Source organism: Takifugu flavidus, chromosome 7 (genome assembly GCF_003711565.1).
Source record: "Takifugu flavidus isolate HTHZ2018 chromosome 7, ASM371156v2, whole genome shotgun sequence".
NCBI lineage: Eukaryota > Metazoa > Chordata > Actinopteri > Tetraodontiformes > Tetraodontidae > Takifugu > Takifugu flavidus.
In genome coordinates, this window is record NC_079526.1 from 11,118,523 (window position 1) to 11,143,325 (window position 24,803).

The window sequence follows — 24,803 nt, forward strand, 5'->3', positions numbered from 1 at the left end:
TGTGTTTAGTCATCAGGCACCAAAACTCTGGCGGTTAAAGTGTGTGACATCGTGTAAAGACAATGAACTTTGTTTTTCTTATATGATGCACATTTTAATTCAATATAGGAATAGTTTGTTGGAACATCTGAAATCCCAAGACTCCCAGTGAAGTGAATGGTTTATATTCCTATTTCACTGCAACGTGCCGTGCATTTTTAAGATCAGATAGCAAATTTTTGGCCATAATGGTCATAAATTAGCACCCAGTCTTTCACTGAAATGACATGCCACCGGAGTAGGTGCAGCTACCACACGGCTATTTCTACCAGTTGTTTTGGGGTCTTTGCAGGGTCAACGCTGTTGCTGTGTCTGCCGAATCACCGTCATAACACAGATAATCAACAGCAATAATCTTCACGCCGACACAGCCACTGACTTGTGGTGCAGGGCCATAAAGCGCGCGACGTTTGCGGCCGTAGCGACAGTTGTTGACATCTAATTAGTATCTAAGGTCAGCGTAGACTTCAACAAACGGGTCCCTGTTCAATTTCCAGATAGCTCTGAAAGGGATTCTTTCCCGACACATTTGAGCCGCACCTGCTTGTGTCGCAACATCGATCCACATTCTTGAACACGGCCGACGGTTCTCACAGACTGAAAGCAACAAAGTATTCCACACACACGCGCAAAAAACCCACAGCGTGCCCTGAAAGATACATCACTCCCAACGAGAACGGTGTTTGTTGACAGGAAACGGGGAAAGGGAGGACAGAGAAAAAACTCTGTCCTTCGTTTTCCTCATTCCTTCTTTCAATGGGGCCCCTTTTTTCATCTTGGCCTGGCTCTGCAGGGGTAATGATTAACACAACCACGCATGGGAAGAGAATGACAGATACAATGGAGGCGGTTGTTTTGGTGGGGAGAATCACCGATCGACCACTGCAGGCTTCCCAAGCTTTACCTGGAGTTCACGAGGTGGGCTAGGGGCTGGGGGGTGGGGGAGTGGAGGGGTTAAAATGGCTACTTAATCATTATCATCAATGGGATCACTGAGAAACTACCGGCGCTGTGCAAACAGATAAAACTAGCAACGCTGTTACGTCCAGCACGTGGACATGTGCTTTATTGAGTGTGGAAAATTTCACATGAGAAAGATGTGAGTGTGTGTGTGTTGTGTGTGTGTCCCTATATTAAACATTGCTTATTTTGCTTTCTTTGGCTACATTAACCTGCTAAAGAGGACACAGAGAATAAGGTTTACATTTAATACGCTGAAAAGAACCACAGAAGAACAGGAGACCATGATTACTTGCATTTTTAGTCAAATTATGTGGAAATAATTTGAATTCATCAGCCTTCCTATGTAAATGATGCACTTGTCATCGAATCCCTCATGTAGGAGCTGGTTTAGACATACAAAATGCATTAAAACTTTCTCTATTTGATCTATCTTTGGGTTACAAAAGCATCAAATAAAAACAAATATTTTTTCTGTATGTAGCCATTTTTGTCACGTTTCTGATGGGGTGTGTGTCTGTCCTTCCAGGTGGATGATCAAATGAAGCTACTGCAGAACTGCTGGAGTGAACTGCTCATCCTGGACCATGTTTTCCGGCAAGTGGTGCACGCCAAGGAGGGCTCCATCCTACTAGTCACCGGCCAGCAGGTGGGTTATGCAGGCCACAGTGGTCGTACAGAACAGAGCAGCACAAAGGACTGGAAAAGAGAGGCACAGCCGGGCTGACTCAGCTGGTTAGTTTGAATGAAAGAGGCCAAATGGAAGGATAAGAGAAGAAAGACAAAGGGAGGAAGAAGAGGATGAAGAGTATGCTAACATGTGGTGGAAAGTGACAGAAATGACTGAAAACAGGAGTAGAGAGAGAAAGAGGTGGAAGGTCGTGAGGGGCAAACGGGGGGGGGGATAGAAATTAAACAGAGGTGATGAGACGCAGAGGATGAGGTAGTTTAGGGAGCCCAAAGCTCTGACGAGGAGGAGGAGGAGGAGGAAGAGGAGGAGCTGATAATCAGGGGAGGCACACGGCAGTTTGGTTTGCATACACTGGTTAATGAACAGCTGGTGTGTGTGCGTGCGTGCGTGCGTGCGTGCGTGCGTGCGTGCGTGCGTGCGTGCGTGCGTGCGTGCGTGCGTGTGTGTGTGTGTGCGTGAGTGAGTGAAACAGTTCATTATTTCCTATTATTTTCTGCCTGGCCAGGGGTGACAGTGCAGCATTAACACTGGGTATATTCAGAACAGCAGCAACATCACCTTAAGCGATACACCTACACACACACACACACACACACACATACAAACAAAGACATACACACATGCACGCGCACACGCACATCTAATAATGACCGAGAATCATCCACATTGATCTAAAAAGCAAAAAAAATGTGAAGATTTCTTTCAAAAAAAATTCCTGACAAAGCTTTTGAAAAGGATATTTACTCAAACTGTGGGAGAGCTGCCCCCCCCCCCTCCCCCCCAAACACACACATGTTCTGCATGTCATAGTTTGAAGCCTTGCTTTTCTCCCTCCACTGTAAGATTTTAGTATAAAGAAATAATGCGCAAGTCCGACTCTTGTTGAGTTTCATCAGAACTCCTCTGGCTTGGAACTGAACCCAAGCACCCGGGCCAGAATCCGACACAAGTCGATGAAAACTGCCTCCACATGATTTGTGGATTCGCTGAAAAGTGGAACTGATGCGAGGCGGCTTCTCTGCCTCATACTCACACTGACCCCCGAGCAGATACGGCTCTGGCTGCTGTCACTGCCTCTCCTCCCCGTCTCCATTCATCGTCTTTTAATAGAAAAGAGAGGCAGAAAAGGCATCATGATGTCACCGGGAGCAGGCCGAGACTGCCGTGAGTCGTCGTTTTTGTCTCCCCTTTTTCTTCTCCTCCCGTGACAGGATCAAGTGCGACGTGTCCGAACGCGAGATGACCGGGATCGGCCCGGGCTGCTGAATGATTAAGCGCGGCCTTGTAGCTTGGCAGCCAGTTGCAATGGCGCCGCACTTGTGGTGTACATGAAATTCAAATGATGGTGAAAATGCAAAAACGGGCCGGTCGCCGTATACTCTCAGTTTCTCTCCCTGTCTCCAACAACACCCCCTGCCCCCCGTTAGCTTTAAGCCCATCTCATCTTTAATGCTCCGCTTAGATTGTTAATCGTATTCATGATGGGTTAGATTTGAAGCTTTCTTTATATATTTACTCTCCATGTCCCTCCAGCAGTGATAATAAAGTAGTATTGATTGATTGACTGATATACAGGTCACCAGGGTTAGCACTCAGTCTGCTATAGTGACATTATAGCCTTTTTTCTTCTTCTCTTTTTACTTAAGGCTAGAAGGCAATCACCCTAGGCATCACCGTCAACAGTCCAATCCTTCAATGAAGTTATTTCATGCACAGTTGATTTTATGTAAATTGATTGACATCTTGGAAGTAGGTGTAGGTGTGTGTGTGTTTGAGGGGGATCTGCTTCCCACCAAGTCATAACTCTCAGCGTCTCGATGGTGGGAAATGAGAGGAGAGAAGGACAAAGGATGGAGACATATAAGAGAGGGATTAAAGGGGGGAAACAGAGGCCAAAACACATACAGCACGCTTGTCATCTACTCCATTTTGACTCTGCCCCCCCCCTCGCGGCTGAGCTTTTCAAACCCACTTCAATCATACTATTTACACCAGAAATAAATTCCAAAACCAGGCTTGTTTTTAATTGCAAATGGGGGCCTCAGAGGGACCTTTTTCCTCCCTGAGCTTTAGGAGTTGCACACGCCAACGTCTACCTTCCCCTGGAAACCCGAGCGCAGTCAATTATGGTAATGAATTGTCAATAAATATAAAAATTTAATATGGTCCTGCCTGCTTTGAGTGGCAGCTAAGGACTTGCCTCCCAGACTAATGTGCTGCAGCTGCACATTTCAAGTGAAAGGTTGTGTGTGCATGATGCCATCCATCCATCCATCCATCCATCCATCCATCCATCCATCCATCCATTACTCACTCTATCTATCTATCTATCTATCTATCTATCTATCTATCTATCTATCTATCTATCTATCTATCTATCTATCTATCTATCTATCTATCTATCTATCTATCTATCTATCTATCTATCTATCTATCTATCTATCTATCGTATTTGTCTGTCCGTCCTCCTGTCTGTCCGCCTGTCTGTCAGTCTGTCTGCCTGCCTGTCTGTCTGTCTTTCCTCTGGCTGCCTGTCTGTCTGTCTTTCCCTCTGGCTGCCTGTCTGTCTGTCTGTCCCTCTGGCTGCCTGTCTGTCTCAGAATGCAAGAGAACAGTCAGTTGTGTCGTGACTGCACTTCTAAACCCACAGTGCATCATAAAAAAGTGTTAAACTGCAGGAACACTGCCTGCAGCTCCCTTCTTCACATTTGACAGACAGACCAAAGCTTTTGACTTGATGTTGGGCGTGCAGTCGAGCAGGTGGACCGATAAAATAATCATCACAAACGGCTCACAATGGTGATGCGTTCAGGGCACTGTCACGGGATGTGTAGATGTCAATCACGCGCGTGCACTCTGGGGGGGTTTAGACACGTTTACACTGAGTGAGACTGGCTAAAAAAAACCCCCAAATATCCACAAGCTTTAGCTTTGGTCCCTGAATGCAACATAAATTTTAACAAGTCAGTAGAGAATTTCTAAAGCTGACTTGCATCTGCTTCATTTTAAACACCTTTCTCTCATTTCAGGTGGACTTTGGGGTGATAGCGTCGCAGGCGGGGGCCACCCTCAACAATTTGTTGAGCCACGCCCAGGAGCTGGTGGGCAAACTACGTTCCCTGCAGCTGGACCAGCGGGAGTTTGTCTGCCTCAAGTTCCTGGTCCTTTTTAGCCTGGGTGAGTCGCACATATTTGGATGGAAAAAACAGAAAGTGTTCAGCAAGTTTTATGCTTAGAACACAATGCAAAAATTTCAATGTGGAATTTATTTGACCTATATTTGCAATCTTTTCAACGAAATGTTATTGCTGGTTGAGGCACAGATGGCCTGGAAGTTATGGAATTGGAGAATATGAGGGGTGTTGATGGGAGGATGATGATGAAGTGAAAGGGAGTGGTGGACAGGCCCCCATGATGTGTTCAGACACCCTGGGGGAGGAGATGGAGTCAAAACTGGGAAGTGAGAGGGAGCCCAAGTTTGGGAAAGGGAGGAATGTAGGGGGAGCAGCTAAACTTATAGGGGAAAGGGCCAATGCTCGTGTGAGTGTGTGTGTGTGTGTGTGTGTGTGTGTGCATGACTGAAAGTTGCTCTCTACTCTCGAAGTCGAGGTCAGGCAGAGCCAAGAGAATGTCATGTCTGTCTCTTCCCAAACATGTCTGTAACAAATGGTCTCTTATGAACACACATTTAACGGACACACACACACACACACACACACACACACACACACACACACACACACACACACATTCATGGCACTGAGAATGCATGATGAATATTTTCTTCCATCAGGAAAACACATGGGGGACACTCTCCTCTTCAAAAAGAAAGATGGGGTAATAAACTATGAGGAAACACTGAGGTGATCAGGATGAATTAATATTTGTGTTAGTGGTGTTCATGCAGCAACTGGAAAAATACAGTGGGGGCAAGTTGAGGGGATGGGGGGGTCTGTACGGGGGTCTAAATAATTTGGCAGAAACATCATCCATAATGAAACGCTCACCTGAGGGATGTGTATCGCCCCCGGCAGTGCCTGTTCTCCAGCACAAGAAGACGGACACAGACGCTGTTGAGATGGCTGGGGATCAGTGTCAGTGTGTGGGGGGGTGAGGACGGGAGACGGGGAGGGGCCCGACTAATGTAAGGCCAGAGCGGTTACAGTTGATCTGATTAATAGGACTCACAGCCGACGGGAGACGTGCGCGTGATCCCCGCCAAGCTGATGAGAGACACAGGTTTCACCTGGGGGGAGGCGTGCATAATGCGAGCACAGCAGCGGGCCATCAGGTGTGTCTTCAGGCATCCGTGCGCGTGCGTGCCCGCGTGCGTGTAGACTCAAGACAATTAACGGAGACTGTGGGGAAGTGATGCATGAAAGTACCCCCTCACTGCCTCCTGAATTAAACCATTCCCCATCCCTCTGATCCGTCTTTATTAGTTTTACTTCATCACCGCTCATTTGGAGCTAATGAAGCCGCCCGAAGCTAAAGATGCTAAATTTAAAGTAAAACTGAACACTGATAAAAACTCTTTTCTACGACGCTCTCTTTATCTCCTTGTTATCCTGGGTGTTGATTTTTCAACCCCCCCCTCTCTCTTTATCTCTCTGTCACCTCCTCACTGCAAGGACAGCTATTAGTTAATCCAGCTGTCGATAAAGACAGAGATATAAGAGTCAAGCCAGCTGAATGGAGATGCCTGTATTACTCAATTTGTTTCCATGGGGTATAAACTTCTCTTTTATTTTTTCATCTTATTCCTACCTCTCTCTTTCCATCTGTCCTTTTTCCCCTTTGCCCCTTATCGCTCTTTCCTTGTCTGAAGGGGAGTTTGTCTTATCTATCAAGGAGGAGATAATCACTCTCGGAGCATTGACCTCTAAAGCGTTTAGAGCGAGAGATCCGATGTGTCATCTGCTGAGCGAGAGACACTCCGAAATTGGCAGGGAGAGAGAGAGCGAGTGCTTCCCGGGTCAGAGTTCAGTCAAGGATTACTACTAGTCGTTGTGTGGTGTCAGGGCACTGTTAATGGGCCTTTGATTTCCTTTAAAAGGCTTTAGGGCCTAATAGAAAGACTGACAGGTTTGTTTTATGTGTGACCAGGTGACAAGGGGGGGGGGCGTAGATCACAAGTTCAAATCCAGTCTGTGGAAAGAAGCTTAAGTGGGCTCCTGTTCTCTTCATCTAAAAGTCAAAATGAGCCAAAAGGTAAACGTTAATAATCGAGTAATGAGAAAACTTTTGGTTAACTGTTTCAAAATCCAACATTTGACTTGATTATATATATGAAATATGACCTACGTGAGACTCAGGAATTAAATAGGTCCTATATTGGACATTCAACTCCCCCTTTTCACCACAAAAATCCAACAAGAGCACGTCTGATGAATGTCACACAGATAGGTTCCATACTGGCAAAGCAGATGCTGTGAGAGGTCACTCGGTGTTCAGTCAGCACCAGTTAACCCGTTGCTCCGGGTCAGACCCCCATCGGGTGTAATTGAGAGCGACAGAAGCTGCCAGGCCTTGTCAGCCAAGAGCAGAACCAGAGGAGCTGCCAGACCGGTGCAGGGTGGTAAACGCTCCCAGCGGAGGGAGCAGGTTTGTGCATGTAGGTCAAAATTACGCCTCCATATTGAAACCTTTAGTAGAGGATTTTAAAAAAAGTGGCAAATTGAGACTAGATTTATTTCAGACCAATCCTACGGCCTTCCTTACGTCCTTATGTCCTTGAGGGGTGAAAAGTTCCTGGAACCACAGTCAAGGCAAGGATCCAGTCGCCATAGTTGGCAATCTGAATCTTTTTGGTGGATTTTTGAATCCACAGGAAAGAACAACAGCAATAATATAAATAAATGAGTGTTTCTATAAAGCTCAATGCAGAAAGTGGGAATCTGCTTTGCTAAAACTTGAAAAAGTCTCTTGCACAGACTGATGCTTTGCCTTTGTAAGCTTCCTCCTAAGATGGAACACTAGAACACACGCACGTGCGCGTGCACGCACGGACGGACAGAAAAATGAAGTTCTTCATTATTCCGCGGATGCTCTTAACTTCAGGTCACTGGTTTAAAAATCAGCAGTCATAAGAAACAGCGACAGCCGGTGATTCAGGAGCTGACGGGCGCCGCACGAGCGATCCGTCAAGTAGCTGCGAGGTGGGACTTTAGAGACACTCACCTATCTATCCCTCACCCTCTATCCATCCCTCCATCTATCCATCTATTCCCTCTGCACTCTCTCTCCTCTCATTGGCCATTTTCCCCCCTAAGATCCGTCTTTTCCCCTCCATCTATCACAGCTCTGCACCGGCACCAACCTCTAAAGCGCCTCGTTATTTACCTGAACGTCCCTTTCCTGTAGCTCCCTCTCCACTTTGTTAAAATGTTGTGCTTAAAATAAACATCTTTAAGCAAATGTATTTGTGAAAGTGCATCACAGAAGCCCACAGATAAAAAAAACCCACCCTACTACTACTTGGCCTCCCCGCCTTTATCCCCCGCCATCCGCCAGACTCCTTTCACCAGGATATCGTCTCTCATTAGCATGTTTAGCGTGCCGCGCACTGAAGGCGGACTTTTGACGGTTTTGTGTGCCGCGAGGTCACGCACCGATCTGCTGACAACACGGCGCAGGCAGAGGGAACGTGATCAACCTTGATAAAAAAAAAGACCAGCATTCTTTCTCCCTCTCTCGAAAATCTCTCGAATATTTGTCTCTCCAAACAATGAGAGAACAAAATCCAACACATAATTCCCAGACAGGTACGTCCTAATTAAGCAACAGCCGAGGCGGCTCAGAATCGATGCCCTGATCCCCGGCCGACGAGCGAGAGAGAGCCGTCTAATTCACGCGCCCCCCCCCTCAATAAAGCCCTGCAAATATTCATTTCCTGAAATGAAGCGAATCATTTAGAATTCAGTCAGGGGATTGATTAACATCAAGAGGCAGCGACGGTTCAATACTACACTGAGAACGATGTGTGTGTGTGTGTGGGGGGGGGGGGGGGGGGGGTGTCAAACGCGGTGCATACAACCAGAACAAGGCTTTATGGCTCAATTAAAAAATGACATAACAGGGACGCTTCTGTGCTGATTGTTGCGTGAGACTGAAGCTTTTTGCCTGATCGATGCAGCGAGGGTCCGGCCTTACGGGAGCTTTAAGGTCAAAGGTGACTGAGAGAAACTAGAGACACCGAATCTGAAAGGATTTAAGCTGTTTTGGTCGACGAGCTAAAAACAGGCAGCTTCACCAACTTGCTATTGCCCCTTTATTTACCTGGGGTCAACAAAGTAGGAGAAATTGAAAAGTCCCAAACTCCAACTGCTTCCTGTGGGGAAAAACCCCTTCAATCTCAAACGTTTCCTCCAGCATGCAGAGTCTTTGGCGTCCGCCACCATGTTCCTGGCTGCTCTATCAGGGTCCTGCCGCAATTCTAGTAATGAAAAATGCAGCGCTAGAGTGTGTGTGTTTATGCGTGTGTGTGTGTGCGTGGGAAGGTGGGGGGGCAGATAACCAATGCACGTGTAAGGTTCATAAAGCACGATCTGTGCACAGAAAGTTTGGTCAAGTGTTGTGCAAATAGGAGCTGATGGAGAAGTATTGGCGTCTCACTTTTCAGATAAATCTCTCAAATGAAGCTTTTTAATCCGGCACCAGGAAGAAACACAAACACATTTGCCCAAACTTTGTCCCTGACAAACCGCTGTAATCATGTTTGAGTGGCCCGGCTCCCTCCGTGGCGGCGGCGGTGGGTGAGAGCCTCCCCTAAAACAACGAACCACATACTTCTGTCTATTTTCCCGCAATTTCAGCCTGAGAAGTCTCAGACGGCGTGCGGCCACCTCCCGACGATAGCCGGCACTTTGTAGGTAATGAGGCCGCCTAAAAGGCTTTCAGATTTTATCAAGCGATAAAAGCTCCGGGCCTTCAGCCTGCTGCTATTACCCGCCAGGTCGGCGGGACGATGTCATTAAGCGGCGGTGGCGTTGAGCTGTGGCGGCGGCGGGGATACACGGCCATCACCGCCTCTCGCCCTTCACCTGACGCCCCCTCCCCAGCGCCGCCTCGGTCCTATATCACAGTTTCGACATTTGCCATCATTATCTCCAAACAGTTTCTCCAATTTACAGCTCCTGCCTCGCCTTCTTCTTCTTCTTCTGTTTCCAGGTCTTATCGCAGGCTTACAAGGATTTCTATTGCAATCATGTTGACACTCTCCTTTATCGGCTTGCAAACAAGGTGATTTATCAAAAAGTAAACTAACGCTGTTTTAAAAAAAAGGGCGGGGAGATTTATGAATCGACCACAGTGTGAACAGCCCAGTGATAAATACGTGATAAGACAACAGGGGGGCGTATTTTAGACTTCTGAGGTCGAAGAAATGACTCGTATTTCGTGTGAGGATTTCTGGCGTGCAGCTTTAATGCCGCCGAGCAGCGACCCCGCCGCAGATCCCCCAGGGTGGCGTCCTGAACAGATGCAGAGTGGCAGCAGGATTTAATACACCCTTAACTCACCGTCCTGCCAGAGCATCACTGAACATATGCCTTAAACCTCTGTTACCCCCATCAATAAAAAAACACTCACTACAAACACCAAGCGTCTCTCTATAAGTTTTTCTCCCCCTCCTTTCCGCATCCACCTCCTCCCATGTGGGATGATTTAAGACTAGCCCCGCTACTGAGAAACTGTTGCCCTCCATCTCATTCTCCCTCTCCTTTGGCCTTATTACAGACTGTCAGTTTATTATAAAACATTAGGAAAGCAGAGGGACACTCGCAGTTACTGTCCTATCGATCGGCGGGGATAGATTCTGTGATTTACACTCAGCTTCTGCCCGCGCCCTCCGCGCTCCCGCTCTCTTATTAAGGCACCGGCGCTTTGCTCCGGCTATTGATGTCTCAACATTAACAGTTACAAGCTGCTACAGAAAATCAATGTTCAACTTTTATTACCAGCTGCATAACGCGGCGGACCTCCCGCAAGTTGGTACTTTACAGTCGAAAGGAGGCACGGACGGTCCGGTCGGCCTGTCGGGTGTTTTTCTGAGCAACACCTGCAGCCATATTAATCACACAGACAGCATATAGAAGCTTTCAGGGGGCAGGAAGGTGTCGCTCCTGATTTAGCATGTTCGCAGGTAGCTTTTGAGTTTGTTGTTCTCTAAAAATACAGGAAACCTCCCAAACCGTTGGTAAGAATATAATCAAGTTAAAATATCCCCTCTTGGTGACTTGCCATCCGTCCATCCATCATCCATCAGCATCATCCTGGATGTGTGTGGGCTGTAACCCCGGCTCCGTGAAGCTACAGCGGCTCAGGCCTCTCAAACATTTATGAAGGGCTACTAAGCAGCTCTACGGCTGCCCTTATGGGACAAACAGCCCCCGGTCCTGTGCTCTCATTCCCGATCAATGGAACTGAAGTTTCTTACGTGCACTTTCCAGCCGAGCAACAATTTTTTTTTCCTCCTTCTCCTTCCCACCTTTTCCCTGATCATGCAGCAGCCCACTGCTGGGGCTGAATTACACTTGCTTGTTTACGTGACGGTGTGTACACGGGGAGATGGACATGTCTGCACTGGTCTGCGTGTGTGTGTCTGTGTGTGTGCGAGTGTGTGTGTGTGAGCGCGCGCGCACAAACAGGGGCTCCTCCCAGCGGGCAGAGCTTCAGGTTATCATTATGTACAGGCTGGCGTGCTGTGATGCTAATGCTAATGCATTCGCTGTGGCTGCGGCGATGGGTCCAGCACTGCATTTGCTAGGTGGTTTCTCCGCTCCAATTAAAGACTGAGGTATGCCTATTTGGGGTGGGGGGGGGGGACAGACCTCATACTTTTGGGAGTACAACCTTAAATTAGTCAAGGAAAACAGACGCAGAGAGCAAAATTGTGCATATTTTGGAATGCAGCAGAAACTCCCACTCTTGATTTGAATGGTTTGCTGACTGGAGATAATCGATTCCCCAAGCTGTGAACTCAACAGATTTATTTAAAGGAATTATTTATATTTATTCTACATTATAGTAGCTGCCCCACCTAGCTGGCCTGTAGATTTGCTGATCGTGTGACCAACATCTCAAAAAGAGAGTTGATTTCACTCATCGGTTGAGCTAAACCTTTACAGCAGCATTCCTTTGCAGTTTTTTCTGCTGTGTTGCTACTAAAAAGTGCATTTAACAACTTCATTCATTTGTTAATCGCACAAATGCGCATGGAATGCAAAGAAAACCCACATCCATGTACACAGAGGCAAACAGCCAAAGGGCAGCGCTGAGGCCCCCCTCAATACAAACGTGTCGCAGGTCAAATGTTCAAAAATACTTACAAATGCAATCAGATGGACCACCAGCTTTACACACCCACCCTGTCAATCATTCCCGGGGCCGTAAACACGAGCAGCCCCCTCGCCTCAATCGACGGCTCAGTGGTGGCGACAACCCGCGGCGGCGCTGCAACTGTTGCAAAAGCGGGTCTTTACGACAAGGCGTTTATTGGCGCCGCGGCTCGTGATGTGTCATTACTCAATGATCGCTAAAAATGTCAGGCAAACAGGATGGGGGGGGGGGGTGTGTAAAGGTCGGGCAACATGACCGGGATTAAGCCATTTGGAGGGTCTTTAGGTCCATTTGAATGTGAACACTGCCGGTGATCCAGCTCGGAATAATCCATCAGTGGAGATCATCGGAGTGGAGGTAAAAATAATCTGGTGTGATATCATGGAGCGCGCCGCCATCCCAGAACTGCCCGGCATGCGGATTGTCGGTCATTGTGCTCCTGCGTGAATGTGCACAGTGCAGTGGCATGAGCTTAAACTATGGTGCTGGTAAGCTATACGGTGGTCAGGTGGCTGATATAGGACTACTCGCCTTTGCTCTTTGAGCTCCTGTGTGTGTGTGTGTGTGTGTGTGTGTGTGTGTGTGTGAGTGAGTGTGTTATCTTTGGACAATGCTGTTACAAGATACTCCTGGCAGGCCGGAGAACAGCGGAGCCCTGGCTGATCTGTGTGTTTGCACGCCGCGGTATGTGTGCGTGCGTAACAAGAGACAGTGATTAAACGTTTTAAAGCACAGATGATCCGACAGGTGCTCCGGCTGGCTACGTCACTACGCCACTCGTTGACCCCCCCCCCACCAGACTTGAAACATTCTAGGATTTCAGCCCTGTCCTGGACAACATTTTCAACATATTTGGCTGCATTGAGTGTGGAGTCTTAAAGGGAAAAGACATCATTTGTTTCACCTTATCGGGCTGTCGACCTTTCAAGGGTTATTTTCAGAATCCTTTCTGAGGTCACTTTTTAATGTGCAGAAACTTCACTTTTACAGTCCTCCTGCAATAAAACCCTTCACTTTTAGAGATGCAGACTGTTCAGGGCTACAGTGGGTGGGGGGGTCCTATTTGTTCGATAGTTCGGGGGACACGGAGCGTCAGAGTCGCAACCCTGCTGCAGCAGAAATGCTCCCCAAATCAAGTCCAGCTTTTGGAGGGGGGAGCTGGCAAACGTGTCACGTCACATTAGCCCTGAGGGTGAGCAGAGAAAGGCCACCACCATCCGATACTGTGGAATAAATTAAAGCCCGCTTTGCACTTAAGACGACTCCACTTGTCACACGAGGACAGAAATCACGCAGAGAACAAAGGGGACGCCGCCATGGAGGGACGTGCGCCTGGCCGCTCGCTCGCTCGTGTCGCCGCTCTACCTGTCGGCTCTGGGAAGGCTGAGGGAAGGAGGAGCGGAGCGCATGAAGAGCGAGGCGGCGCAGGAGAGGAGAGTGCGAGCGAGTGGGGCGAATGGCGCTATGGATTATCTGTCCTTCATGCTGAAAATATACATCCCCAGGCGGCTGGCACTGAATTATTAATTCAAATTTGTCAGAGAAAGAAAGAGAGAAATCTATTGACGGGGAGAAGAGGTCTTTAATGGTCTCATTAAAGGGGAGGCTTCCCACAACAGGCACCTTCTGTGCTGCTGCAGGAGTTTGCGGGGCAGCGGAGGGCTCCTGGCGGGCGGGGAGGGGTACTTGACCCCCAATGATTTTCTGTCACTTTATCATAAACAAGAAGCATTGACGTGCCCCTGCTACTCCCCGTACCACTGCCGCCCCGCCAAACAAACCCTGCGTGTAATTAGCCAAGGGGTGCAAAAGTGCACTGAATGTAAACGAGATACACGTGATGACACACACGAACACACACACACACACAGAGGTAAAACACAGTAACCCCCCCGCTTCACAGGTACAGCCTCTTTTATTCACCTTTCTCTATATCGTCCTTTCAGATCACACACAATACGGCGACAGCTCATTCAGTTGTCATTAGCTGTACGTAGATACATGGCTCTGGGGTCTTCTGTGGGGAGGGGGGCATTTGTAGACTCTAGACGGCAATAAGAAGGTTAGAGAGCAGGGACCCGTGGCTGCACGGCACCGTCGGAGGTCAGTTCATTGAAAGGCATTTGGTTCCACCTCCAGGGTGGCTAAAGAAGGTGGGAAATACAGGGGTGAGGGGAGGGAGGGGGCTCCTTGAGGGACCACAGTGGGCTGAGGTTCATTGCTGATTCAAGTCTCAGCCTCCCTCTGGCAAATGGATTTTCATAATGCTGAGACAATGTTGTTTTTTTTCTGGGGTTAATCCCAGAGAGTCCAATTGACAGATATGATTTAAGACCACGATACAGAAGCAAAAATACAGCCGGCTTTTCCCAGCAAAGACCACTGGCCGAAAGATGGGCAGCATGTTATTGCCTTTTTATGATGATTAATTTTGGGAGTGAATGCATGATTCAGACATGCTCAACCCCCTCAACTGCCCACCTGCTAGAACGTTAGCATTGCATACCCTGAAATGAATTAATAAAGCCCTTGTTAGCCACTTCAACTCTTTCAGCACTAATTAACGGTCCTTCTCCCCTTTTTGCCCCTCTGTTGAGGACCTGAACCTCCAAATCTCCAGCCACAGATACCTGATGCAAATTTGTTTTCCCTTCACCTTAAGGATAAATTGCCGGCACCTTCCAGCTAGCATAGCCAATGAGACGAGCTTGGCGTCTTCCTGCTTGGAGCGCCTCTCCTCCTGTTTATTTTATCGGACCTAAGGCGCTTTTGCCAACTTCTCAAAACATCCCGGTGCCTTTCTATCGTCCTGCCAGGTTCACTGAACCATCCTTGGGCAACAGAACGCAACTAGCAACTACTGCAACAACAGCTATGCTGGTCTTGGCATTATAGATTTGACCTAATAAATCCCGGACTAAAATCCGTCTTCTTAATTCTTCCTCAAAGCCTCATGGCATTTACCCCCACCATCCCTTCCCTTTCCCCCGCAAGTAGCTTAAGGGATGTTTTGATGAGTCGATGGGCAAATTGAGCCTTCATGCTTTATTCTGACATGCAGGCAGTAAACCCTCCCCGTTGCTGAGACGTTTCCAGGGCAGGAACTGTGAGACGGATGTTATTATGCATTGTTGGTGAAGAGGATATTCGGCCTCCAGACATTAGGCTCTGTGCTTGCTCGAGGGCATGTAGCAACAGAACCTTACTGTATGCTGATGAAACGAAAGGTCACACGCGGAGATAGAAAGGTCACTTTTGAACAGAGCGAAAGTTAATAAGCGCGAATGCCAAATCGTTCATTTCATTAGCAATTTTGAAGCCTATAGGATTCTTTAGGTTGTGTTTAAAGTCCTGTTGAAGGTGTCAACTCTTGTTTAGAGGTCATACAGAGACAAAGAGACAAAACCTGATGCTAACAGTATTCCACAACATTAGCCCATATTATTGCACCAGGGCCCTGAAAGCATCTGACTTATTTTAAACGATACACAACATACACCCTCCCAAAATCCCACATAATTAAAAAGATTTGAAACAAATGATAGTTTGAAAATACAGCCACCGTAACACCATAACCCATTACTGTCAGGTTTAAAGTAGGGGCTTCACAGCGGGATACGATGCTGTTAAATCTGGAACGCGTTCGACACCTCCAGCGTCCTCCTTCGCCTCAGCGAGCTTCCACGGAACGTCCTCTACCTCTCTGCTGCTATTTAGTCACACCTGCCTCTGGTGTAACAGATCCCCCCCATTAAATGTTAAACAGCGTACAGTTCCGGATTTACCCCTCCCTTTTGTTGTTCCCGTAACGTGGAGGAAAGGAAACTCCCCAAATGGGACGGGGAGAAAAAACAAGTGAGTGGAGGGCTCTGGGGAAACTGGTGAGCACTTGAAATGAGGACTGAAGGAGCAGAAAAGTGGAAAAGAAAAGTGTGAGAGCGTGCACGTCTTATCTGTAGCGTGGTTGAAAACGGGGGCAAAGGGGTTTATTTTTCCGCTACAGACAAAAATCCACCCTAGCTTTCCAATCTGAGCAGTGCAAACCCTCAGATAAGCGCTCGTAATGACACCATTAACCGCGTGGCCGTTGCCCCCTACCTCGTCAGCTTTATTTGCTTTGATTGCCCCCGCTGTCCTGTTTTTCCAGCCTTACGCACACACGGCCTCCGTGTGTTGTCCGCTGTATTTAAAAACGATTGATTCTCTGCTTCACGGCACCCCTCCCTCTGATCGCAGCCATGCTGTGAGGCGGATTAATAATGAATCAAGCAGCGGTGGAAACAGTTAGTGCTCCAGCGCCGAGCGGTAAAAAGAACCTGGACCCTGGTTCTACCCCCCGCTTTGATGCGCCGCTGCCCACAGTAAAAAGCTGCCTCACATTTGATACGTTTCGACGCCTTCCAAGAGATTAAACCTGCACAGGAAGTGGCCAGGTTTTTTTAAAAATCTCACTCAGGTTTAATTGGACAGTCTCACAGAGTGTTTACGGCCTTTAGTTTTATATGTGCTGTTTTTGGACCCAACTGGAAGCAAGCGCGAAGGGCGGCGTGACAGTTAGAGCTTTACTGATTAAACAGTTTGAATGTGAGACCTGTGTTATGGCAACGGTGTTAATAAAGCTTAGGGTACCAAAAGCTTTCAATGTTGCTCTACTCGAGTGTTTACTGACACTAATAATTTTCACGGGGCCGTGCGAGAACTCCACCTTTCAGTCGTAAACATGTGATGCGTGTTTGCTGTTGCAGAAATGCTGAACTTTGTAACCAAGTGAAGTGTTGATGCGCTTGTTTTGGGGGTTTTTTCCTGCTTGTTTTCCCATCAGTGTGTACTCTGTGAGGCGTTATTGAGATTAGACTGATGTAATGAAGGGTCTGTGTGTGTGTGTGTGTGTGTCCTGGATCAGTGTGTCCCCGGAGCAAACCAATGGTTGGAAAAGAGCAAAGAAAACACACGCAGACGCACGGAACACAAAGCAAATCTCGCCTAATTAAAAAGCGCAGCGGTGATCGCAGGGACCAGACTGTACCAGAGTGTGTGTGCGAGCGCACGCGCGCGCGTGTGTGTGTTCACATTAGGTCGCTGGCTTAAGCATGATCGGCCGTCAAATGAAACAATGTATTCCACGGGACCTCGGGGTTTTCCATTTGAGTATTCAGACTGCAACGAACTGTGGCTGTTTTATGTGAAAAAAAAGTTGATAATTAGTCCCACAGTGACTGAACAATGAAATGGTGAGAGGAAAAAGAGAGAAAGGTGGTGGTGGGGGGGCACTGATGGAAGAGGAGAGAGCGCTTAGCACACTTAATGCTCAGACCTGACACAGTCTGGGAGTCACTGTTGATTTTGCTTTGATTTTTGTCCCTCTTTTATCAGTTTCACACCTTCTGGTCAGCAGTAAATATGAATAAATTCCTTCTGTTTTTTCCTACATAACTCTCATGTATATATTTTTTTTGTACACTGACTTTACATTACTCCACTTAGCCTTTTTTTTTTTTTGGAGGCTCTTTCATTATTTTTCAAAAGGGGCCCCTGTAATAATTAGCAATTAAAATGCCGTCTATTGCTTCACTTTCTCCTAATTAGCCTGACGGAAACGTGGCGCCCGCGCACACACCCATCAACCTCCACCACACGTGCGTGTACGTGTACAGTACGGAGGAACGTAGGATTCATTTTTAGGAAACCATGGCAACGCCTCCGATTTTTTTGATCTGTGCCGTGCAACGATCAGATGACTGAGAAAACAAATTTCTATCATGAATAAGACCAAATATGCCAGCGTTAGTATAAATATGGGCTTTTAAGATTCAGACGCTCGGCAGACTCGTTGAATTCATTTGTTCTCAAAAGAAATCCACTTGTTGTCTGCATATTTTTTGGATCCCTTTCTGAGCTGGACCTCCATAGAACATCTCTGCTGCATTTATTTAATGCCCAGATGAAAACCGTCCATTATATCTCTCGTTGACCTGCGTGGGACGTCTGCCTGCTAAAGCCTAGAGCCCCGACCGGGTAGGAGCTCACGCTGGGGCCGCGTTACAGCTTCCGGGGGGGGGGTTTCGGCGGCGTGAAAGGCGGTCTGGGGAGTGTGGCGCAAGGGAGGGGGGGGGGGGACATGGCTGAGTGGCAGCAGGAAAAAGCACATGTCATGTTTGTTTGGAGCCTCCTTTGTCACCGGCCCACCCCCCCTTTTCCTGCCCTCCTCTTGGCCTTATTTAGCCCCCCGCCGTGTCACTCGGAGGTCAGGGTGAGCAACACATACGCGCGGCGGCGCTTGCAAACACAGACAGACACACACAGATTGTAATAGCATGGTAGAGTGCATCATAGATGGAAGTGCCTTGAAGGACCTGCTTCTCATTCTCTAGACCTCATTAGCTGCTGATTTATCTCCCCCTCCTTCCTCCTGATGCTCTTGGTGGGTGGATGGGTGGATGTGTGTGTGGGAAGGTGAGAGACAGCAAGAAATGTGCATATTCCAGGGATTAGTGTTTGTGTCTGCAAGGGCAGAGATGTGGCCTGAAAGACGTGTGAATCTTTTTTTTTTTTGTCTGTTTCGTGTGCACGTTGGACCGGAGGTGCCAGCAGGACACTGGGACGCCGTCACTCCGCATCAGCTCCCTGCGTGCACCCTCAGCCTGGGGGTCAAACAGATTAATAAAAGATCACACATGCACACACCTACTAAATATTCTGCAGCCTTCGTAATCATGACAAGTACGCGCGGCGCTCCGGTCCACCATTATCCATTTAGCAAATTTTGGTCTTGTCTTGCACTAATCTGCTCGACCCCCCAGTGAGCTTGTTATTGTCAAGGAAAAGTGCTTAGAGCCGTGCGCAGAGGTCGGATTTTTGGGGAAGATTCCCGGTGCAATTTTGACTTATGCTGAAGCCTCCAGTAACAATCAGGCATCCTCTCACCCTCCCCCCCCCCACCCCCCCCTTTCCCAACTATCTACAGCAATTCTGAAATGTCAGGATATAACATTAGGTTATATAACATAAAGGGTGAAAGTGGTCGGACTAAGGAGCAGCTCTGGTGCCGCTAGGACGGATACTCCGCCCTACATTATTAATGGACTCCTGGGGAAGGAGTCTCTCAGGAGAACCTTTATTTTGCCTCTACCAGATCCCTGCTGCCGATGTGGTCTCAAGGGAGGATTCAGAGGGTGGTAAAAACATTTGGTCACATGGTTTGAGGACGTCTTTAACGGCACATCGACGCACCTTCATTTTACTACAAATTGAAAATAATAGGTTGCTGAGGACAACACCCCCCTCCCCAACCCCGAAACTGTTTTTATTTTAAATTACCACAGAAAAAGACAAAACTTTGTTCTACTCTGTCCAATCAGAGCTGTAAAACTGTTCTGCTGTGGTTCTTTTTCTTTAAATTAGCCGACCATCCATATTTTCATTTCACCCAGATAAGTTTTATTTGAATAAAGTTGCGTTTCCCAGCTTTTTCCTCCTGGAACATTCATCTTCTTCTTTCCTCCTGCAGATGTGAAAAACCTGGAGAACTTTCACCTGGTAGAAAGCGTCCAGGAGCAGGTCAACGCGGCGCTCCTGGACTACGTCATGTGCAACTACCCTCAGCAAACGGACAAGTTCGGCCAGCTGCTCCTCCGGCTGCCGGAGATCCGAGCGATCAGCCTGCAGGCCGAGGAGTACCTCTACTACAAACACCTGAACGGCGACGTGCCCTGCAACAACCTGCTCATTGAAATGCTGCACGCCAAGAGAGCTTAAGAGGAGGCCGCCGCGCAGCCGCGCAGACATCTCGGCAGCTCTGCTACAGAGAAAGAGCTGCGAAGAAGTCGATAGGCGTGCACAAGAGACGTACGGATGTCGATTCTACAGACAAAATCTGAAGAGCCACTTCTCATAAACCAGAGACAAAAAGAACACACTTAAAACACTGCATCTGACATTTAAAGAGGGACGTTGGCCTCTGCCCTTGCAGACTATGAAGACTTTCAGGCCATAACTTATAGAATTAACAACCGTCGAGCGTTTCAGCACCAGTAACGCCGCAACTTTGGTTTTTGTGCTTCAAATCTGTGTGACCTTCAAATCGACTAGTTCAGCGGTCGAGCCCGCTTCAAAACTCACTGCTGACGGCTCAGAACTGCAGCTGGTACTGGAAAGACAAAAGGACAAAGCAGACCAGAGACTTTCTGCTAGTCAGGTCTGATTCCCAGACCTGGGAGGAGACGTCGACCAGGGCAGCTTGACCAGGTTTAGAAAAAAAAAAAGGAAAATTCATTAATGAACAATGTGTTAAATAGGCTGATGAGAAGAAAAACGCGGTTTTCTCTTGTAATGGAAGTCATTTGCTTCTTGTGGTCAACTTGTGGTTCCCGTTTCTTATTTCACCTCCCGAGAAAAAAAAAAGATCATTGTAAACTACGTTCCTCACGAAGACCAGTGTTAAATAAATTCAATTCATCACGTCCGATGAAACCGTTGTATTTAAGGCCTCCATCTCCCGCAAAAATAAACCTCCCATTTTATCTTCTCCTTACAACAAGAACAAAAAAAATAAGGCGGGATAGCGTGGAGACCAAGAAGGGTCAAACTTGCCTGTATTTTTTTTTTTTTTCCAGAAAGACCAAAATCCTGCAGCAGGACGGAGGAAAGACAAGACAAAAACGTCAATAATCAGTATTAACATAAGAGGGTTAAAAAAAAAAGGAAACAAAAGTTGTTTTTATGTGAGTCTTGCCTGATTCCGTTGCCATGCTAGCTAACCACGCAGATGTGAATGGACATATGTACAAATCTATATAAAGTATTAATGTTGTAAAAATATTAAAAGAATAATTCAACAGGTGTTTACATTCATGTGGTCATATGGGAGAGAACTGTGATCAAGCGTCAATTGCAAAGCAATGATTTCCTACAAAAAAAATCAAAATGAAAGAAAAAAATCACTCTTGTTTGCTTTCTTTGGTGTGTGTACAGTGTTCTCTTTTCTATTTGTTTCCAGTAGTACTTAAATTATGTCGTGAGACACTAAAATCAAAAAGGAAATCACTCTTAAAATGTTCATTTCTATCCGTGTCTGCTGGCATTCAAACCTTTTCTTAAGCAGTTCTGTTTGAGGGTTCCCGTTCACTGTTTTTTGTAGACTTTTCTTATTTACAGTGCTTTTACCTTGTTGATGTACAGTATGTCACTGGTTATGCTTAATAATGAAGATAATTTATTGCATCTCTGGGTTTCCATCTATGTGTTACATGACGTGAAGTGTCCGCACCACAAATAAATTTGTTTACTGTAGCTCGTTCTGGCTTTGTTTCCCCCTCGAGAGATGCGGGTCTGGAGCCCCCCCGCCGGGCTCTGCCTCTCCCTCTGTCTCTTTAAATGTTGACGCAAATGTGTTTCATGTAGTGAAGATGGCCGGTGAGAATTTCTGGGCCACGGTAGTTTGTTCCTTTGCTGAATCTCTACCTGCATCAGTCGCTTGTACCAAAGACCAACGTCTTCATGGTTGTTTTAAAAAAAAAAAGTGATCTAAATGATTTCCATCCTGACTTTTTCCCACATGCAGCAACCGTTTCCCCCGGACATCAACCCCCAGCTCTGATTTGACCCCCGTTGATCCGACAATCTTTGTTCAACTTGAGTCCGCGCGGGCTGGCTTGGGCTTCCGTGGGGAAGGGGTGCCTTTCGTGCCCCGCACGTTCACGCTGGCTTCACAGAACCTTCGCTAAAAGAACCTCAGGATGTCTGCTTCAACCCCAGCAGCTCCTGTGTACCGGTATTCACATCATGCACGCCTGAAGGAGCGTCTCATCAAAATGCTGCTTCCCTTTTGCTCGTCTTGCCTTCTGCCCCTCCTGCTGACCGGAAGTTGTGTCTCTGAAGCCAACTGATTTTGTTTCCTCCCCCTTCATGTTTCAATAAATAATTAATATGCTTATTAGCGCTGCAGTCTTGCGTCTTCTCGGCAGATCCCTCCGATTTACAGCTCCAACATTTGTTAAAGAAAACCTGTAATGAATGAGAGTTGCTGAAATTTCTTCTTTTTTTTTTAAATGAACAGTGCAAAAAAAAAGGATCTTACGATGTCAACAAGCATTTTTTATTAATGAATTTTGTGAAATCGTCCTTTAAATTCAACACATCTGAATGGAATGAGAGGAACAGTGAATGAAAGTGAAGAAAAGTGCAGTCACCTTGAATCTGATACAACTGGGCCAAAAATAATAAAGTATTTCAATTAACTGGACACTTTCATCAGGAAATCCACAGCATGCAAATCCAAACAGGGCGGGAGAAGGCGACATTCGTGGTTACATTTAGTGAGTCACGATACTTCCAACACAGGTCATAGGTCACGAAAACCACATTCATGAATTGCTATCATGCAAAGAGGACCTTTGATTTAACTGTTCAGACGAGGTCGTGGCTTTGCTGGGGCGCAGGGCAGCGAGGGAAACAGGAAGTGGTGAATTCCAGCTCCACAGGAACACGGAGGCTACGACCAGCTGGCACAGCGTCCGCCTCTGAGGGAGGGGGCTCCTGGACGAGAGGACGGATGAGTGAGCATGGAAGGTTCGGGCTTCAACAGTCTGACCAACTGACCAAAACACGCTTCCGAGACAGGTTTGTGTCTATGGTGTCTTTTATTTATAATTTTACAGTTTCCTTTTTCAAAAGCATCATATTGTGATTGAAGGATTGATTGAACATTCCAGGATAAAAAAATAAAATAAAATCCACACCGACGGCTAACAGGTTCTCAAACACATCTTTTCAAATGCGAAGGAACTGACAATCGATTCCTTTTCATTTTCCTTAATCATCTGATTTGAGGGAAGAATTGATGAGAGCGCAGGCGGCGTTCCGGCACAGAAATAAGCACGCTGGTTCCAGAGCCGCTTTCCCCGGTGAGCGCCGTTGCAATCCTGACTCGGAGCCTGGCTCCCAGTGTCCATCCTCCCGTCTGTAAACGCGTTAAACCCGCTTTCGCTCGGCCTGAATGTGTATAAATAATGTATATACATTTATCCACAGACGTTAACAAGAGCTGCCTCAGGTGAAGATACTCAGAAATGCACGCTATGCGCCTCCCCGAAGGTGGACATCAGCTCGTCTGAGGAGATAACACAGGGTATAAAAAAAGAAAAAGGAAAAACACCAAAAGTTGCCATCAGCAATATAAACACGCAACTGCACATCTTCTCTTTCTCTCTCTGATTCCGTCTTTTTCCCTCTCACCAACACAGAAGCAGCGCCGTCAGTTTCTAAATAAATTTTCCTCTTCATCACACAAACACCCCCAAGTTGTGTTTGCCGACGTTCTGTAAAGCTTTTAAACTCTGGAACCACTTCACTCGTGTTTACCGAGATGCGCGACCATGTTTCCCCACGTTGTCAAAGAGAAAGAGATTGAGGGCACAAGGAAAGAAAGGAGGAGGGAAGAAAAAGGTTTTGGAAGTGTTCCAAGATGGCAAAAAGGTGGAGAGGAATCCAGTCCGGGGTGAGAGCTTGGGTCCAGGAGCTCAGGCAGCCGGAGTGGCTCCAAATAAGTAAACAATAAAAAACAAACGCATATTTACATGAAACAAAAGTAAATATATATACCGTAATTTCTGGACTATAAACCGCTACTTTTTTCCTACACTTTAAACGCTGCGGCTTATTCTATGGTGCGGCTTATTTATGGTTTTTTCCGTGGCGCACTATCACAACTATTGTGAATCAGTCATTTTTACTAACCCTCATCAACGCGGAAATTACTAGAAGAAAAGCATATGATGCGGCCTTTAAGTTAAAAGCGATCACTCTGGCAGTTGAAGAAGGAAATCGAGCTGCCGTGCGTAATCTTGGCGTACATTACGGTAATCAATGGCGAGAAGGTGGAGACGCCAGCATGAAGGACTGATCCAAAGCAAAAAGACGACAAAAGCTACTAGACGTAAACATCGCAGGTGGCCCGAGCTTTAAAACGTTCTGGAAGACTGGGTGAACACACAGAGAGCAGGCGGCCGCGGTGTTTCCGCTGTACGAATCAGACTGAAAGCAAAAGCAATCGCCACCGCGATGAAAATAGAAGATTTTAGAGGTGGGCCATCGGGAGGTTTAGATTGTTCATTGTTTGAGTAAAAAAGCATAAACAACGTAATTTGTGTGTAGCTGATACAAAGGTATATTTCAAGGTAGCTGCGTTACAGACACCGTTAGAAAAAAAAGCATTTACTGGTAGAATATATTTATGTTGCTAAGCGGATTAAATTAAAAGAAAAGTTAAAAAATCCTGACTTGATGAAAATTGGATTTAAGGTCTCTGTAAAAACATACAAGTGAAAAGAGTGGCTGTTGTTTCTTACCTGTCTGTTTGTCACTCGTCAGTGACTCGTCTCTTACGGTAATAAAAACATCTACAGTACTGAATGTTTGCGATCTAATTTTTCATATTACTACGTGGGACCTGCGGCTTAAAATCCGCTGCGGCTTGTATAAGTACAAAATTGATTTTCTTTCTAAAATTAGATTATGCGGCTTTTAATCAGGTGCGCCCTGTAGTCCAGAAATTCCGGTATATATATAGGTAATATAGGCAATCACAGAATAGCAACCCAAGAATAACAACCCAAAGGTCTCCACCTTTATGGACAAAAGTGTCCTTATAGATGAAAAAACAACAATATTTCATTATGTGTTACACTTAAAGGCCCCACAGGAAGGCTGAACCCGGCGGAGAGGCGATTAGAGCAACTTTCTAATCACTTAGAAAAGACAGTGTTGGGCTGGAGCACGG

The 24,803-nt window shown here is 46.8% G+C and overlaps 2 protein-coding genes across 3 annotated transcripts in view; one reads left to right on the top strand and one right to left on the bottom strand.

Moving 5' to 3' along the window:
- The window catches only part of nr5a2 (nuclear receptor subfamily 5, group A, member 2), a 48,734-nt gene extending 27,418 nt beyond the window's left edge, over window positions 1–21,316 (top strand). The window contains exons 5-7 of the mRNA XM_057039327.1: window positions 1,529–1,648; window positions 4,720–4,867; window positions 19,536–21,316. Coding sequence (XP_056895307.1) covers window positions 1,529–1,648; window positions 4,720–4,867; window positions 19,536–19,783 — 516 coding nt within the window. The 3' untranslated portion in view covers window positions 19,784–21,316. The remainder of the gene's footprint in view (window positions 1–1,528; window positions 1,649–4,719; window positions 4,868–19,535) is intronic.
- Window positions 21,317–22,105: 789 nt separating this feature from the next.
- The window catches only part of LOC130529279 (adhesion G-protein coupled receptor D2), a 50,865-nt gene continuing 48,167 nt past the window's right edge, over window positions 22,106–24,803 (bottom strand). For both annotated transcript variants that reach the window (XM_057039320.1, XM_057039319.1), the window contains exon 25: window positions 22,106–22,561. In XM_057039320.1, coding sequence (XP_056895300.1) covers window positions 22,433–22,561 — 129 coding nt within the window. In that variant the 3' untranslated portion in view covers window positions 22,106–22,432. The remainder of the gene's footprint in view (window positions 22,562–24,803) is intronic.